Source organism: Calypte anna, chromosome 15 (assembly GCF_003957555.1).
Source record: "Calypte anna isolate BGI_N300 chromosome 15, bCalAnn1_v1.p, whole genome shotgun sequence".
NCBI classification, from domain to species: domain Eukaryota; kingdom Metazoa; phylum Chordata; class Aves; order Apodiformes; family Trochilidae; genus Calypte; species Calypte anna.
In genome coordinates this window covers 2,750,965-2,767,635 of record NC_044261.1, presented here as the reverse complement: position 1 = coordinate 2,767,635, position 16,671 = coordinate 2,750,965, and the positions used below count along the sequence as shown (strand labels likewise).

At 43.8% G+C, this 16,671-nt stretch overlaps 1 protein-coding gene across 6 annotated transcripts; it reads right to left on the bottom strand.

The window, feature by feature from the left end:
• Window positions 1-551: 551 nt before the first annotated feature.
• On the bottom strand, window positions 552-16,495 carry CCDC62 (coiled-coil domain containing 62). 6 transcript variants are annotated; one of them, XR_003988230.1, is made up of 14 exons: window positions 15,997-16,281; window positions 15,604-15,796; window positions 14,847-15,007; window positions 14,056-14,157; window positions 13,554-13,725; window positions 13,367-13,468; window positions 12,422-12,510; window positions 11,951-12,051; window positions 10,614-11,363; window positions 6,743-6,920; window positions 6,017-6,136; window positions 4,291-4,383; window positions 1,749-2,342; window positions 552-1,090 (listed from the first exon to the last, which is right to left on the bottom strand). XR_003988230.1 is itself a non-coding variant. In XM_030460770.1 (14 exons), exons 2-13 carry the CDS (start codon window positions 16,030-16,032, stop codon window positions 4,297-4,299), a joined length of 2,091 nt encoding a protein of 696 aa, XP_030316630.1. In that variant the 5' UTR covers window positions 16,033-16,159; window positions 16,450-16,495; the 3' UTR covers window positions 552-2,342; window positions 4,291-4,296. The 6 variants fall into 6 exon arrangements, 5 of the variants coding, with proteins under 5 accessions (XP_030316630.1, XP_030316631.1, XP_030316629.1 ...); XM_030460770.1 differs by adding an exon at window positions 16,450-16,495 and having other exon boundaries at window positions 552-2,342; window positions 15,997-16,159; XM_030460771.1 differs by adding an exon at window positions 16,381-16,409 and having other exon boundaries at window positions 552-2,342; window positions 15,997-16,159.
• Between the last annotated feature and the right edge of the window lie 176 nt (window positions 16,496-16,671).

The following is a 16,671-nucleotide window of genomic DNA, read 5'->3' as shown; positions in this document are numbered from 1 at the left end:
AGTGAGTCCGGAGGAGGTGACCGGAGGGGCTGGAGCAGCTCGGCTGTGGAGCCAGGCTGGGAGTTGGGGTTCTTCAGCCAGGAGAAGGCTCCAGGGAGACCTTAGAGCACCTTCCAGTGCCTGAAGGGGCTACAGAAAGGGTGGGGAGAGACTTTGGACATGGGCCTGGAGGGATGGGATGAAGGGGAAGGGCTTAAACTGCGAGAGGAGAGATTTAGGTTGGATATAGGGAAGAAATTCTTCCCTCTGAGGGTGGTGAGACCCTGGCCCAGGTTGCTCAGGGAAGCTGTGGCTGCCCCATCCCTGGAAGTGTTCAAGGTCAGGTTGGATGAGGCTTGGAGCAGCCTGGGTTGGTGGGAGGTGTCCCTGCCCATGGCAGGACCTTGGAACTCGATGGTCCTTATGGTCCCTTCCAACTCACAACATTCTGTGATTCTATGAAATCCACCCACCACACATGTAAAGGACTCAGAGCTTTGTTACTACCCACTTCCTTCAGAAAAGCCAAGCAGCAAAGACCACGTCCACCCCTGTGAAAATCAAGCCTGAGCTGAACAGAAGCTTTGTTTTCTTTAATAATAATTCAGTACAGGAATACAATAGCAAAGGCACTCCCCGGGGGAATTGGTAATGCTTCCAGAAATAAGGCAGCTGAGTTTGAAGCTGCTTCAGTTTCCATACAAGCCTCAGAGCAGGTCGATAATACAGTTGGTGCGTAAGTCATTTAGTGCCCAAATAAGTTAACCCAATACTTCCCTTCTCATTCCACAAATCCAGAGCAGCCCTGATACAAAATTCAAGAGCTCTGCAGATCCTTGTTGCATGGCTTGAGCTCAGTTTCCCATATTGACTTTAAAACCATCAGCAGAGCACTTCCAATTCATGAGGAGATCCAGTGCCTTCATCCAGTGCTAAACACGTTTAACTGGAATGCATAAGCTCACCCTAGGGAGTTGCACCAATTTCTCTGGGGTTTGACAGATGGTGTAGCTGCTGGGCAGCCTCTTGGTGAGCATCGTGGTGCTGTTTTGGGGGGAATTTGTCATACCCACAGCAGCAGATCTTGAAGATGCAGCCTGGAAAGTTTTCTCTGCAGGTGAAGGAATAAATGCGCTTTAAAGGCTTCTGGAAACTTGAAGAGAAGCTGAGATTCCCTCTGTGGAATTCCCTTCCACTTGTGGGCAGGGAGGGAAAGAGTGTGGAGTCCAACAGCTATGACCAGAATTGGTCAACTAATTTTGAGGCCATTAGTACCCAAAGGCAAGAGGCTGTCATTGAGGTAATTAAAAAGAAAGCGGAAAATTATATTAAAGAGTCAACAAGGTGCAAGTGTTGCACTTCAGTGTAATTAATTCTGTAGCAGTGGACAGAGCCAGAGACTCCCACCCCTGAGCTGCCCCCACGCAGGAAAAACGCTGGCCCAGCACCCTGTGGGATGGATCTGGCACGGGTGGCCCAAACTGCTCCCAAATCCCACACAACTGAGTGACCCGTTCGTGTCTCAGCAGCTGCTGTCCTGTGTCCTGCAGAACTTCAGGAATTCAGTACTAAAAGTGTTGGATAAGTGTGCTAAATAAGCAAGAAAGGTAGAGGAAAGGTATTGCCTTTATTAGCTAGTTTGATCTTTTAGTTAAAAATCAAGTTCAAATGGTGATAATGGGCCAGGTCTTTCCCCACAAAGATAAAACCATCTTAAATGCTACAGAGTTGGTGACGTTGTGCTTGGCTGCTGCTAACACAGCCCATACCTGATCCTGAGAGAAGATTTTGTTGGAATAAACAGCTCCTGAGTGGGGAAGCCTCATTTCAGCCAGCTCAGGGGTGACAGCTCTCCCCTTTACACAGAGTAGGAGGTAGTTCCTGGTTACAACAGTAACTGGGAGCTTCCTATAAACATCATTCAGCTCACTCCATGCAGCAAGAAGTCCAGGACAAAAACAATGAACTAACAAAAAGAAAAAAAAAAAAAAGGAATGTTTGGCTGTGTCATACTCTATAAATATTTCTGAGTCCAGCCTAAAAAAAAAAAAAAAAAGATAAAAAAGAGTAAGAAAAATAGCTCCTGTGTTGTAACAAGTACACACTTAAGGCTCTTAAAAACCAAGGTAGTATTTAACCTGAGCTCTCAGTTATAAAAATAGTTTTGTTATTCTTGGCATATTTCTCTGGTTTATTTCAAGATAAAATATAAACCCACACAGTCACATCTTTTTGCCACTTGCAAATCTTCCAAACACTCAGAGGACCACAGAAAAAAAAAATAGGTAACTTTCCACTGTAGCTGATGAGTTGATGAGCTTCAGTTCTCCAATTTAATTCTATATTGGAACCATCTTCATCCACTGCAGAAAATTAAAGATGGGTATTAAAAGACAGGAAAATCTCCTCTTAAAATATATGAAGCAATTACATGTCTGTCAATTTCCTATATATATTCTTACACTGCAAACAGAGTAAGAACAAAAATATTAAGAGGAGAAAGGTAAACAAAGCACTCCACAGAAAAACAAGAGTCTCAGGGACACCACCAGAGTGTTATGAAATAAAATCTCTCTGGTTAGTTTTGCAAAAAGGAGTGATCTTTGTGCCCTGGGCCAGCCACTGAGTCACAGTTTACGAGCAGTGGCACATGCTGCTGTGTCCAGACCTGAATATATCCTTTTACTCACTGCTTTCCTCTTCAGCTCTCCCCCACCCAATGTCTCCCTAAAGGAAAAACAACTGACTGATGAAAATGGCTAAGTCACTGCCAGCTAGTTAGGAAATTAGCCAATGTTTATCAGTGCACCTGCTCACAAATTATTTCAAAGCAATTAAAACAACAAAGAAAAAAAAAAGAAACCCAACCAAATCAGTTCAATCACTTCTCTACAGGAAATTGCAAAACCACCAGGGATTTCTAGACCTGAGATCAGCTCTGCCAGAGCTGCTTTGGATTTAAGTGATCACAGTGATTCAGTGCCTTTTAATAAAGGAAGAAAACAAGAATTCTGCAGCAGCCAGTGACTTGCAGCCACTAATTCTTGCTGTAGATCTAGAGTGAACTGTGGCCACCTTTGTTCCAACAGCTCTTTCTCACTTGAAGCCAATGTGATCATTTCCATGGGCTCAGCCTGTGCTCGGTGCTCTGCTGGCTCAGCGTGGTGCTCAGCAATTTGGGGGATTTGCTCCTGAAACTTCTGAATGTCAGGAGTTTCAGGATGCAAGTCACAGTGCTGGCATCGACCTATAAAACCTCCAGCTCCTTTTACCTGAGGGCTCTTTTTAGGAAAAGAGCAGCTCTCCACACAGAAACACTGCAGCAGCCTGAGGACAGCTTTCCAGCTACTCAGCATCCTGCTCCTGCACCACCCCCATTAATGTGCTCTGAGCAGACCCAACCTCTTTCAAAAGAAGACTTTGTGTCTCCAGACTTAATGCAGAAGCAGCAGAACACGAGTGTGCTCCAAACCACCCCCATTCCCCAGGGGCACAGAGGGTTGATCCATATGAGAAATCCTGTGCCACACAGCTTCACTCTCCAGCTTGCTGTGCAGTCACTTCCTCTTGCAGACATGGGCTTGGGTTGTGTCAGCACTGGAAGATTTCTTTTTTTGTTGATTTTCCCCCCCCCCATTGTTGCTAATTCTGATTCAGTTTCATAAGGAGCTTGGTATTTTAACTGTATCTGCTTACTCTTTTGTCCTCAGAACCAGACAACGTGGTCCCTGTTGCAAGGATCCAATTCCCATTGGTAAAACAAATAATCAGAGAGTGAGAAATTTCCTGATTCAAAAAGTAAAAACAACCTGCTATGGGCAAGGCTGCTTTTTATATTCTGGGACAGCTCTTATTCAATACCATCTACTTTTGGAGCTCTGAGCCCAGGAACAATATGCTAAAAAAGCCCTTGGCCATGGCACTGAAAAACACTTCCCAATCTCTTACTCAACAATGTTCACATCCTTGATCCTGTTATCTGTAACACACAGAAGGATTTTAACTACAATTAAGTGACGTGCAGGTACTCAGGAATGGAGCTGTGAGATCTGACTGCCCAGAGGATAAGGAATGTGCCTAAGAAAAGTCTAATTATTTGATTAAAGGAATCAGTTGCTGCCTTAGTATCTGCTTGCCATTAGTGTACTCACAAGAGTTTTATTGGAAATGCATTCAGAGCAATGCACTGAGAATCTTGTGCCAGGCTGCTCTCAGAAGCCCACAGCTTGTACTACTGCAGATGCATTTATAAAGAGGGAAGCAATACCCATAAAATTTTAAAAATCAAGTTGAAAGAATCTTTGTACTCACAGAGCATCACAGAGAAAAGAGGGAAAGCTTAGGACCACTTTCTTCTGCAACAGACAACTGGGTTCTCTGAGGAGTTTCCACAGGTTCTGTTGTCTACATTGTAATGCAAAAACACTACATGGAAATCAAAGAACTCAGATAATAAAAATGACAGAGCTGCCAGGCTCAAACTGGTGAGCAGCAAGGATACACTTGTTAAATCCCTCTCCTCCTCCCTCCCCAAGCAGGACACAGAATCCACCATGTACAAATTTTTACTGTTTAAATAGTAAGGGTTATATTTGATACGTATTTTAATGCACAGTTTTAAACAGCCTCAGGTAAACCAGGATTTAAGCACAGATTAGTTGGCTTGCATAGATTAACTGAAACACACTTGATGAGTTTTTGCCCAGAACCGCTCTGAAAGGAGATCAAAGTTCTCCAGATGGTTCAGGAGCCTCCCCCCACCAGTAAACACGAGCCTGCTTTATTTTCTCTCCCCCAAAGCAACCATTCTGACTGAGGAGCCAATTTCCAAGCTAAAAACTGCAGTATCAGGTTATAAAGCAGAGTCATGCTGGCTACTAAAGAGCAGGCAGTTTAGCCGAGCTGGGACACGCCAACCAGTAAGCAGGAGCCAGACAGCTGATGGGGCTGGGCAAGAGCCACAAGCAACCACTGTTCTGCAGGGAGCTTTTCAGGAATCCCTCCTACAAGACAGTCTTTGCAGAAAGACTACACTGCTGCTGTCTTTCAGACTGAATGAAATCCTGCAGATGAACTCCTGAACAAAAATATCCTTTCAGTTTATGCAAACGCTGGCACACAACCTTCACACTTTGCCAGCCAGCCCCAGCACAACTGAGGTTTGATGGTTCTGAATGTTATCAAAACTGCTTTGTCTGTCACTTTTAGTTACATTGTTCTGGTCAAGTTCATCAACATTTTTAAAAAGAATTAAAACCTTTCAGGGAAAAGCTGAGGTTTCAGCACAGACTTCTCATTAGGAGTCTGCTTGAAAACCAAAAGCCTAAATTCTCCCTTTGTGAGAAATATCAGCAGAAATGTACACATTTCCAATGATGAGTGGTCAGGGCAGAAATTCCTCATGATGTTTATGAAAACAAACAAGTGCCCCCTTCTCCAATTACTCCTCTTGCCCACATACCCAACAGAAACTCTCTATCAGTGTTCATGCTCATCAAATAAATCTCCGTGATGGTTACACACAGGTTATTTTCTGACCATTGAGTATGTTCTCTGACCCTGAAATGGAGGAACTGAAACTACAAAAAGCCCCACAAAACCCACTGGAGAGATTTAAGCTGAGACTCTGCTTTAAATTAATCTATAAAACTATTCCATGGATCACCTACCTCCTATACTGCCCTCCTTTCCACAAATACCCCCAGCACAATCAACCAGTTCTAAGTCAAACTTGTGTTTGCCTTTTTCTAGATCTCCTCCAGCTTGCTCCAAAATTACTTCTTCCTTCCATTTGTTTAGACACATGCAAAAGTCAAATCCTGTCATGCCCTTGAGGAGCCATAAAGAACAGTATAAACAAACAAAAAAACACAAAAATTCAAGTGCTTCCTGCTAAGGCATGCAGGAATTTTTCCCCATAGCAAAGTGTGAGGAGGACATTGCTGATAAGGTGGTAGCACAAGTCAAGCAGAAAGGAAAGGATGTTCACATTCACCCTTCCCAGCCACCTAAATGTAGTCAGAGGGGAGGAATATACCATATTAATGCTGCTGCTGTTTGGGCTGTAGTGGAGGAGAGTGCTAAGCTCCAGATCAGCAACCATCTGTCGAGACTCAGCCAACGCCTGCTGCAGCTGCCTTACAGGGGAATTGGTGTCCTGGGGGAGACAGAAAGTGAGGCAAAGTTATCAAATCATCTTTTGGGAATATGTCAAGGGATTTGAACACCTCACGGATTGTTACTTTCCTCCTGAAACGTCTCAGTTCAAAATATTACCTGTAAGACTGCTCCAGACTCTGTCTAAATGCTGGTGTTTCTCATGAGCAGAGCTCCTGCCTGGTTAATGGGGTTTCACATGCATGTAGCACACACAACAGCAGAGAGGAAGGGGAGTGAACAAAGCCACGAGAAAGAGAGAAAACAAGGCAGAGCAGGAAAGAAACCATACCCAGTAGCTTCTACTAACTGTGTCCCAGTGTAAGCAGATATTCTGCTTTACTGGAATTAACATGTATCAACCAGCATCCATTATCCCAAAGTCTTTCATTTCAAAAGCTTTTTGTTCTGTAACTCACTTATGCTGCCCAAGAACACTGAGACAACAAGGAATTAATCTGAAAACCTATTTTACCACCTTTGTTTCAAGCCTGCTGTCTCATCATTCAAGTCCCTAGTTTTTCCATGTGGGCAAACATTTTCTTTGCTGCTATCAGTCAAAGTTGCCCTTAAATTATTTAAGCAGATTCTGCATTAAAATACTGACTTGGTCCACAGTAGCACTGCAGGATCTATTTTCTGGCTTGGTTGCTGAAAGGTCACTGATCTTCAAAGGGGAGTCTTCAACAGAGAACTTCTCACATCTTTGAAGCCTGTCTCTACTCTGGGTAGCTGTCAAACAGGGAGAATCCAAGTGAAAAGAATCCAGATCCACGTTTTCTTCACTGTTAAAAAAAAAAAAAAAAAAAAGGAAGCCATTGCCACAAAACAGTGTCACCATCCTTTGCAAACTTTCAAAGGAAAATCATGGGACAACATAAATAGTAATGGGCCCTGAGCCAAGAAAACCATGCAGCATGTGAGACTTCTCTGTTCCTCAGAGTGGTTCCCATGTTTAACAGCTTCATTAGATCAATTTCATCCTCTGGGGATAACATTTTGACATTCAAACAGTTTCAAGAACAGCTCCATTACCACGTGCCTGAGTATCTGTTTAACCTTGCAGAGAGCACACAAATGGCAATAAATACCTCCAGTGCCCTGGTACTACTCCTTCTCTCTCTCATAGCCCACTCCTCTTTCTGTTTTTAATTAAATTTAATATTTGCAGGGGTATTTTTCAAGGGACTTTCAGAGTCTTTTAAAGTCATCATCTCACTCCAGAGATCCCAGGAAAGCTTTCCCAAATGGGCTTTATTTTATTTATTTTGAAATGCAGCAGCAACCAGTAAAGTGCTTTCCAGGCAAAAACTGATTAAACCCCAAACTCAGCTGCCTGGCTACCATTTCAGTGTGGAGTCAATTCATACAATCTCCTGGCATACACCTTCCCCTAGGTTTTAAAGCAAAATACAATATTAATTTAGCCCTGGGTGTATCTGAGTGCATTTAGGAATATCTGAAAAGCAATTTAATTGACAGAACAGCAAATCATACCCTGCACATCACTGCTGCCCAAACACTGACTCACAGCCATTCCCAGCTTGTCTTTAACTCTTGGCATACATGGCAAAGGATTGAACTTTTATACCTTTCCTACACTAAAAACTCATTTTATTCTAGTCTGCTCCAGAGAAAATAATTCACCATTTCAATTCCTTAAACCACAATTTTATCAAAATGCAGCAAAGCCTCACTCAGCACAGATTAATCAGAAATTAAGACTGGAACTAATTAAAATCCATTTCAATCACCCTAGCTGAGCCCTCTTGCCCTGGGATCACCTGTCCCCTGTGTTTTCACACAGCCCTCAGTGCTGGCTGGGCCTTGTACAAAGCCCTGGCCTGGATTCTCCCAGCAGTTTCAGGCTATCCACTGAGTTTCATTTTTACTGCTAATTTCCACCTTGTACACATTGTATGAACATCTCCTCCCAAAAATATATTTCTCTACTCATCACACTTCTGGACAAAACAGATGCACCTGACTGTATCAGGTAAAAAACCATAAAAATATGCACACTTTAAAGAAAATACTAGCTCCAAGTTTACAGCATTTCATTAAATGTTATTTGGATACTTATTTTGGTGGAACAAGACATTCCACACCTGGCAAGACTGTTACAAAAAAGGTTTATTTTTAAATGACATTCAATCTAAGAAAAAACCCTCTTGAGAGATGCCAGCTCGGAGGTGTCTGCTGTGTCTCATTTCACTTCTCTTGTAAAGCACAGGGATACAAAAGGCTTTTTCTAAGAGAGAAGCTTCTTTTTTTTTTAAGAAGCTCATGTTTGTGAGCTTCTGACAAGAAAAGGCTCTGGAGAGAGGTGAGGGAACAAGCTGAAACAGCCTGAAAACAGGATGAGAGGAAATGCCATGGGCACAGCCAGGTTTGAAGGATAAAAAGGTTGGGAGAGAGGGGGAAAAACAGGTTTGATTTTGAGATGGCTCAAGGAAGGGGTTTGGTCCAGCAGGAGCTGACTGAACAAGCAACTGCTGATGCTCCAGAATGGAGGTAAGCACCCAAAGCCAGCAAATGTTGGTCCAACATAAATGAAGTCACTAAGGCAGAGCACAGGGAAATGCTTCCTGCAGGATGGTATTTCACAACCACACTCCTGCACTTGGATAAGGTGTCTGACTGTCTTAATAACCTTCTTGTTGCCTGTTCCAGAACTCAAGAACTCACGTCCAAAATATTTGCTGGGCTGCCAGGGAAGTGCCAGCACCCTTCCCACCACACAAAATACATCATCAGCACTATGAAGCCAGCAAGGGGAAACTGGAGGATCCAGATTCAAGTCCCAGAAGGAATGTTGTGTTTGGTCTCTGTCATTAATGTCTTAACAGAAGCCTGCACTGAGGGCTGCAATGTTGCTGCCTTCCTCCCATTTATGGGGTGAGAATTTATTCAGTGACAAAGCAGAGTGAGCTGAGGCCGGAGAGCCAGCTGCCTGGAATTTGCACCCAGTTGCTCCATCCCCAATTAGCAGGGCTCCCAGGACCAAATGTGGGCATCAGGAAAACCTGATAGCCCAGCAGCAAATTCCACATGGGCAGAGCAGCCTTCCTGAAGGGTATCTGCTCTATCTGCATGGCCTGGCTTCAATTTGTTCCTTCTCCCTTAAAAAAACCTTCAGGACAAGCCAAAAAGTGAAAGCAGTTTTCATGATTCAGCCTCAAAAGAGATTTGGAGGGATGTTTGTGTGTCATTTGTGCTGGTGGAGGAGTAGATAAGGAAGGTCAGGGCAGATGGAAGGGGAATGGAGTTTGTTTAATGATTTATGGGCAGTGGAAACTCGAGAGAGTCCACACAGAGCTCAGCTCAGCTGTGTGGGAATGTGCCAGAACAGCATTCTTTGTCAATGGCTGCCCATTCACCTTGCTGCTGAACAGGTCTGTCACACTGCAGTGACCATTTCTGTCATGTTTTTAAAAGCAAGGCAGAATGAAAGCATCCCTCCATCAGAAATTTCCACTCTGTAACATTAATTTGTCTGGCTGATGGGCAGACTTGCTGGCTAAAAGCCTTAGCAGGTTTAAACAGCTGCTCATTGACTGTGCTTGTCAAAAGCTACTCCTCCTTCTCTGTCTAAAGCTAGGAAATCTGTCTAAAACTTCAGAAATCCTTCTAAGATGGAGCTGGTAAGTCAGTCCATTTTTTGAAAGGGAGCAGAGGAACTAAAATAACAAATCACAGCTCTGAGTGCCCTTTCTTGGGCATAAAACCACTTCTAACACTTTTCTCTCAGACACCTTCCAATACCACTAAAACATCCAAGTGTTTTTCCAACACTTCCCAACACCTCATTCTGCTCATCCCCAACCACATGGCCTCTTTCCTCCCCCAACACAAACACAGGGATAGAGTCCCACCAACAAAGATGCTCTGGAGAGTGGAGAGATTGCTGCCTTTTAAATCTTGCCATCTCATTTTCTTGCCCTGAGAGAGGAGAGCAGCCTGAGCTGAAGAGCTGTGTCCTACATTCTTGCCCAGCCACTGTGAGATTTCTCAACAGAAATAAGGCAGTCACTAAAGCACCTCACAAAATCTAGGTTTGTCACAGAGACATCACTGTAGAAGTCCAACTCTGGTCAGAATATATTTTACCTACCAGATTTACAAGCCATTTTTAAGCTTTTCAAAAAATCATTAAATGTTTTAAGATCTGCAATAGTTTATTTGGCAAGTGGTGGGGTATTGGAGCTTCTCCTACCCATGTAGCTCTCAGGGATATGAGATGCAAAACCCAGAAATGCCTAAAAATAGGATGATGATACCTTAGAGCTATTTTAACTCATTTTAATTTTACTACTTTTCAAACTGGTAGACTAATTTTCAAAGAGCTTCAAACATCAATATCAAGTTACTTCAAACATCACCTGAGATAACACAAATTATTGAGCACTTGTACACCCACACTTCTACATAGCTCCAGCTTGTACCTATCTATTTGTTAAATGTAACAAGCACATAACCTTTTTGAGTTGGCACATTTCATCTCTTGTGCAGTCTTGAGACAGCTGCAATCTTTTCCATGCTGGGTACTTCCATCTCCTTTAGTGGGTTTGAAAATCCTCAACCATTCCAGTTCTGATACTGGCTTCGACTGGGCACCATTTTTTATGGTGGAGTTATTATTACAGGAATCAGAATCAGATTTGTGAACTGCAGCAGGAGTCTCTCTGATTTTTTGACTAAACAGAATACTAGTTCTCTCTTCCCAGCTTTTATTTTCATTAGCAGTTTTGGCAGATGTGATGGTGCTCTGGATCAAAGCACTTTGCAAATCTACACGAGAACTGACGTTAAGGCAACACTCACATTCAGGTAAAGATGAGTCAAAGCTTTGTTGGGTTCTGCTTTCCACTCCATCCTCAGAAATTTCTCTGTTTTCTAATGGCCTCGTGCTGTTTGCCTCACAAAATACTTTGCAGCCTAGCTCATCAGAGCTTGATGCAACATCCTGCTTTTCTTCTTCTTCCGTAAGGACAGCCAAGACTTTCACAACTTTTTGACACACGTTGAAGTATTCCAAGGTAGCTTCCTCCAAGTATGATGCATTGGGTAACAGTCTATTATCTACTTCACACACCTCAGAGCTGGGTTTTACCCTACTTTTTGGAACCTGGGCATTTCCACACTCCTCGCACATCCCGTGGCTTCCCTCAGTCCTAACCGTGTCTGTCTCGCTGTTACTTTCAGGGGCAGAGAATGTCAAACCTATGCTAAAATGGCATGACAAAGAAAACAGTCAGCAACCCTGCAGAGAAAGAGCATGCACAACAGTACTCAAGGTTAAAGCTGTGCCTTAACCAGGGGCTGTAGCCACAGTTCTGCTGTAGTTCATACGCCAACAGGCAGCTGTGTCCGGCCAAAACCCAACACGAGTCTGCCCAGACTTGGCTGTCACTTTCCAAACTCAGAGTTCCCTCATGTTTTAGACACTGTGGTGATTCTGTCTCAGCCTCCAGGGTGTGTACCAACTTCCTAATCAGAAAGCAAAATAAACTTTGATTTTTAAACAAACAAAAGGGGTAGCAAGCCAGATGAAGACCTCCACCACCAGACTATTCGTTTGTTACCCACCCGGGTGCAGACAACGCTGTGTTCTGTGGCTGATACTGAGGGGGCCTCCTGGGAAAATTAAAGAAAATATCTGAAAACTTCACTTAATATTTGTGGTTGAGTCCAGCAAAGCCATCTTGACTCAGCACACATCTCTTTTAGGATGTTAGTTGTGGCTGAACAGTGAATTCTGTCTCAGAGAACTCAGAGAGAAAACTACCAAAAGAAAAAAAAAATAAATAATTACCTTGTTTCATGTGCCAGCTTTTCCTTCTCTTGCCTTAATTCCTGAGAGCTCTCCAAATTGACATGAAGAAATTCCAAGTCTCTCTGCTGTTTTACACAGATCTGTTCAAAGACAGGAATGTGCATTTGTGAAAGTCTGGAGTGCAGCAACACTGTCATCAGGTACCAGCATGTTGCTCATCTTCCAAAACCATTCTTAAAATGTGTTCATAAACCAAAACCTGGAGTCAAGCAGGGCAACAGCATGGGTAAATGCAAGGATTTGTATCATGGGGTGTTAATTTGAACAAAAAATAAAAATCAACATTCTACAGGGATGTTCCATTTAAAAAAAAAAAAAAAAAAACATCAGCATTCTACAGGGATGTTCCATTTTAACAGTAAATAAAAATCCACATTCTACAGGGATCCCAGCAAGGCAGAAAAGGCAAAGTTGATTTTTGCTTTTTCTTACAGACAGTGAGGGTTGTACCTGTCTCAAACTTGACAGTTCTGTGTCCATCCGTGCTTGTTTAGACTTGGCAGACTGCAGCAGCTGATCCTTCCTTTTTGCTCCCTCAACTGTTGCAAAACACAGACATTCATTATTTTAAGTGACCAGATACAAAATAAGGACGTTTTTAACAGGTATGGCTGCAGCAGTAGGAAGGGGACCCAAGCAAAACACAAGCATTCTCCTAACAGCAACAGGATCTGTTTCTCCTCCAAATAAAAAGATCAAATTCACACCACAACCAAGCAGACCAAGTGTTTTCCTTGGACTTCTCACCAGCACCTGGGCTTTATTTTACTATCAGCAACACTCTGCTTCATGGTTTATTTTATTTTTTCATTTTAATTCCAATTCATGCCCTGTACAGGGAAGTGCTGGGAATTACTACCCATTACTGTTGTTTCTACAATAGCAAAACATGGGATTAATATTTGGCAAAGGTAAAAATAAAAACACATAAAAAGTGACAGGCAAGTAAACTGTCTCACAGCAGAGGAGATCTTTGGCTGCCTCATCTTTCTTTATTTCTGGTAATTTCACAGAGCTTACACTGCAGGTTCTGCACGTGGCTTCTTTTCAGTAGGTCACCATTTCTAGTCAGATATTTACCCCCACTTCTTGTACAAATACCACAGGAGACCTGGAAGTCTCAAAAACTTCCAAGAGAGAATCCTCTGAGCCTTTTATTCCTTCCTCTCTCTCTGTGTAAGCATGCTGATGAACTCTGTGCTTTTACAGGGTATTATAAACTGTCCTTACACCCCAGACAGTGCTTCCACAGAACAGTGATGCACAGAGGCATTTATGAAACTGCAGGAAAGGTTGGTAAGAAGCTGCCTCCTTCACAGAAAACAGTGAACTGATGCCTAGAAGCCTCTGAGCTGCTGAAAGCTGAGGCATGAAAAGCCAACTGTCCCCACTTACCATGAAGTGTGAGCTCATTCCTCAAGTGGTCATTTTCTTGTCTGAGGTGAGTGATTTCTTCCTGCTGCTTATTATTTTCCTTCATCTTTTCAGAGAGGTCATCTTTAAAACAAAATGTAGTATTTCCCAGAATGAAAAGGAATCCTGCTGGTCTGCACTGAATGAGGTGCCCAGCTTAAACATTTACCTTTCAGCTTATTTGTTTCAAGGGTCAGTTCTTTCAGTCTCAGCTTGAGGTTTTGCTTTTCTTTGCTGAGACTGAATTCCTCCATCTTTGCTGCAACCAATGCATCTGCCAGCTTTTTGAATTTAGATGTAAACTCAGTAATGTGATCAGTTGCTTCAAGCAAAACCCCGTCCTGAAATATGAAATAGAATGTATTTTGGGTTATTGTTTTATCCTCATCTATCAGACAAAACAACAGCTCATCTTCCTGCAGTACTCAGAGCTACTTCACACATCACTTTCTGAGCTCTTGAGGAAAAATCCAAAAAAATCAAAGCCAAGAAACAAGCTTGCTTATGAAAATAAACCAGTTTATTGTTTGTTGACCACTTTCCCCTTCCCAAACAAGCCTAAGAATCAAACAGCAGTGAGAAAAATGGTGACTAAAGCCCTGTGGTACAGCCACCAGTAACTGCTCTGCAGTTTGACCACACTTAGTGCCTGAGGAGATGACAGATGTTACCTTCAGCTTAAGCATAGTAAGAAGCTCCTGCTCTCTTGCTTGCAGCTGGCCTGTTTTAGCAGACAATTCCAAAACTGAGCAGTGGAGACTTTGGTTTTTCTCCTGGTGAACAGAAATGGGAGTGTCAGCTACTGTTTCAGTATTCAGTTATTATTTTTCCAGTAAACACGTGCACAAATTTAAAGATCAGGAACAGCAATGTGGGATTCTGAGCAAGCTGTGAGGATCTGGAGAAAAGACAGGAGGAAAAGTTGTTCCCCAGCTTGTTGCAACCAGACTTGCTTGCAATGAAAGGTCTCAGTATCCTGCATGTCTTGAGGGAAGACAATTAGACAGATGAAAGGACTGAATATTACAGACAGGGGGGAAATTATCCCCATAAACACAGAGTTGCCAAATCACTTTTAAAATAAAAACAAAACCTTGCGTGCCAGTGATTTCCATATCCATAAAGCAGCTGCAGAATGTCACAGTTCATCTCAGTCACCAAAGCTGCAAATAAAACTCTCTGGAAGTTCCTCACCAAGAGCCAGTGCTGGCCTGAGGAATCACAGTTCAAGTTGGGCCTGAGCAGTGTCACCAAAATCAAGCAAAGAGCAAACTCCAAATCCTAACCTAGGAATTTTTTTTTTCCCTTCAACAAATCAGAGCTACATCTTCACCTAAAATTACTGCACTAAAAGGCAAATGCAGCTCAGAAGCCTTGGTATGGAGTATTTGTTCACTGATGAAACTCACAAATGCCACTGGCATGCAGAGACTGCAAAACCAGACTGTTGCTCAACTCCTACCTCCAGAGCCTGACAGAGAACAGTTGCATCTGTCACTTTTTGAGACAGCTCTTTAAACTTCTCTTTTGTCTTTTCAAGTGTTGCCTTATTCTGCTGAGATTCTAAGAACTTTAACCTCTTGTTCTGTGATTTTATAACTTCATTTCTCTTGTTCAGCTCATCTGAAAAGAAGACAAGAAGATATCTGTGAGGAAACAGCTCAGATACTGCAAAGCAGTATTTTTTTTTTAATCTCAGAAATAATTTAATCCAGTATTTTTACACCATGCAGTTCTGAAATGGATGCTCATGTTCCATAACCTGAGGCAGGATCCTGAGCTATCCAGGTCAGCTGGAACATGAACTCAGTGGTGACCTCTGCACAAGGCTGTTCAGAGCTGCCAGGTGACAAGCTGGGTGGCTGTGGATGATGTCAGAGCTGTGCAAGAGAACCCCAGGGCACAAGGCTCTTCACTACACCAGTATGTTGCTATTTTCCTCTCTTCCCCCACACCTATTTCATCAGGTTTTATGTTTTTTAAGAGTCCAAGGAAGCAATTTACATATTCAAATGAGGAAGAGCTATCTGATTATCATGCCCCCTTCAGAGCAGATCACTTTAGTACCATTGCAGAAGTTTTGATCTCAGAAAAAAGACAAATGTTAAGGCTGAGGGGTAAGAAATGGTTCCTTAGACAATGCAGAACTATTACTGAGGGGTCTCAGCACCTGAATCTGCTAGAAGACCAGAATCTTATCCCTCATACACATAACTTACTGCTTAATAAGTTGCATCGTTCTGCTAAAGTCAGGATCTTCTGCCGATCATCCTCCCAGGCAAGGAGCTGTCTCTGGTGGACAGCAACCATGTCATCAAGTTCCTTGTCCCGGTCTTTGAGTTCTGCAATCAACAGCTGGAGTTCTCTCCTCTGTTTCTGAATGGTGCTGTCCTCCAAGTCCGGGCTAAGATCCTATAAAAGGCAACACACAGAACGTTGCAAGGTAAGGAAGCGACAAATTCTGGAGAATAAACTCGAGATTCTAAGGTAGGTTGGAATAATTTTTGTCTCGTGAACAGGGAACACTCCAAATAAGTTCCTCGTGGTCCTGACTGAAACCAGGGGTGGTTAAAAACAGAGTGCTGATGTTTAGCTGCACTTTCCTTTGTTACCTGGGCCGAGGCAGAACGCGGCACTGATGGATTCATAGGGGACTGAGGGCCAGGGTGCTACCGGGCGCTGGTGGGCGCTGGTAACCACCTATGGCTGTAACGTTCACCATTGAGCCTGCCTCTGATTTAAGCACCCGCCGAGCCTGCTGCCGACCTGGCAACCCTGCAGGGATGGCAAACACAACCCGCTCAGAACCGGCAGAGCTGCGGGGAAGGCCCCGCGGCCTCCCACAGGCCTCAGGAGGGCCCTGAGGTACCACCAGAGCGGGACCTCCCCCTTCAGCCGGCCGCCCCGGCCTTCCCCCACAGGGACAGGCACCGCACCCCAGGGACCCTCCCCGCATCCCAAGGACCCTCTCCGCACCTCAGGGTCCCTCCCCGCACCTCCGCACCTCAGGGACCTTTTCCCCCCCACCCTCCCGCCCGTTACTCGCCGCCCCCCCCCGCACCCACCGGCGCCCTCGCTCTGACGTCACGCCTCGCCCCGCCCCCGCTTGGGCAGAAGCTCCGCCCCCTCCCCGCGGAGGCTGCGCCGCGGGTTCGAGTCCCGGCGCTACCCCGAGCCGAGCTGCGGGCTTGGAGAGGTCCGGGAAATTAATTATTTTATTAATTATTATATCCGGGGTAATTAGTTATGCTGCTAATAGGAGGGGAGAGAGAATGATGGGTGTTACC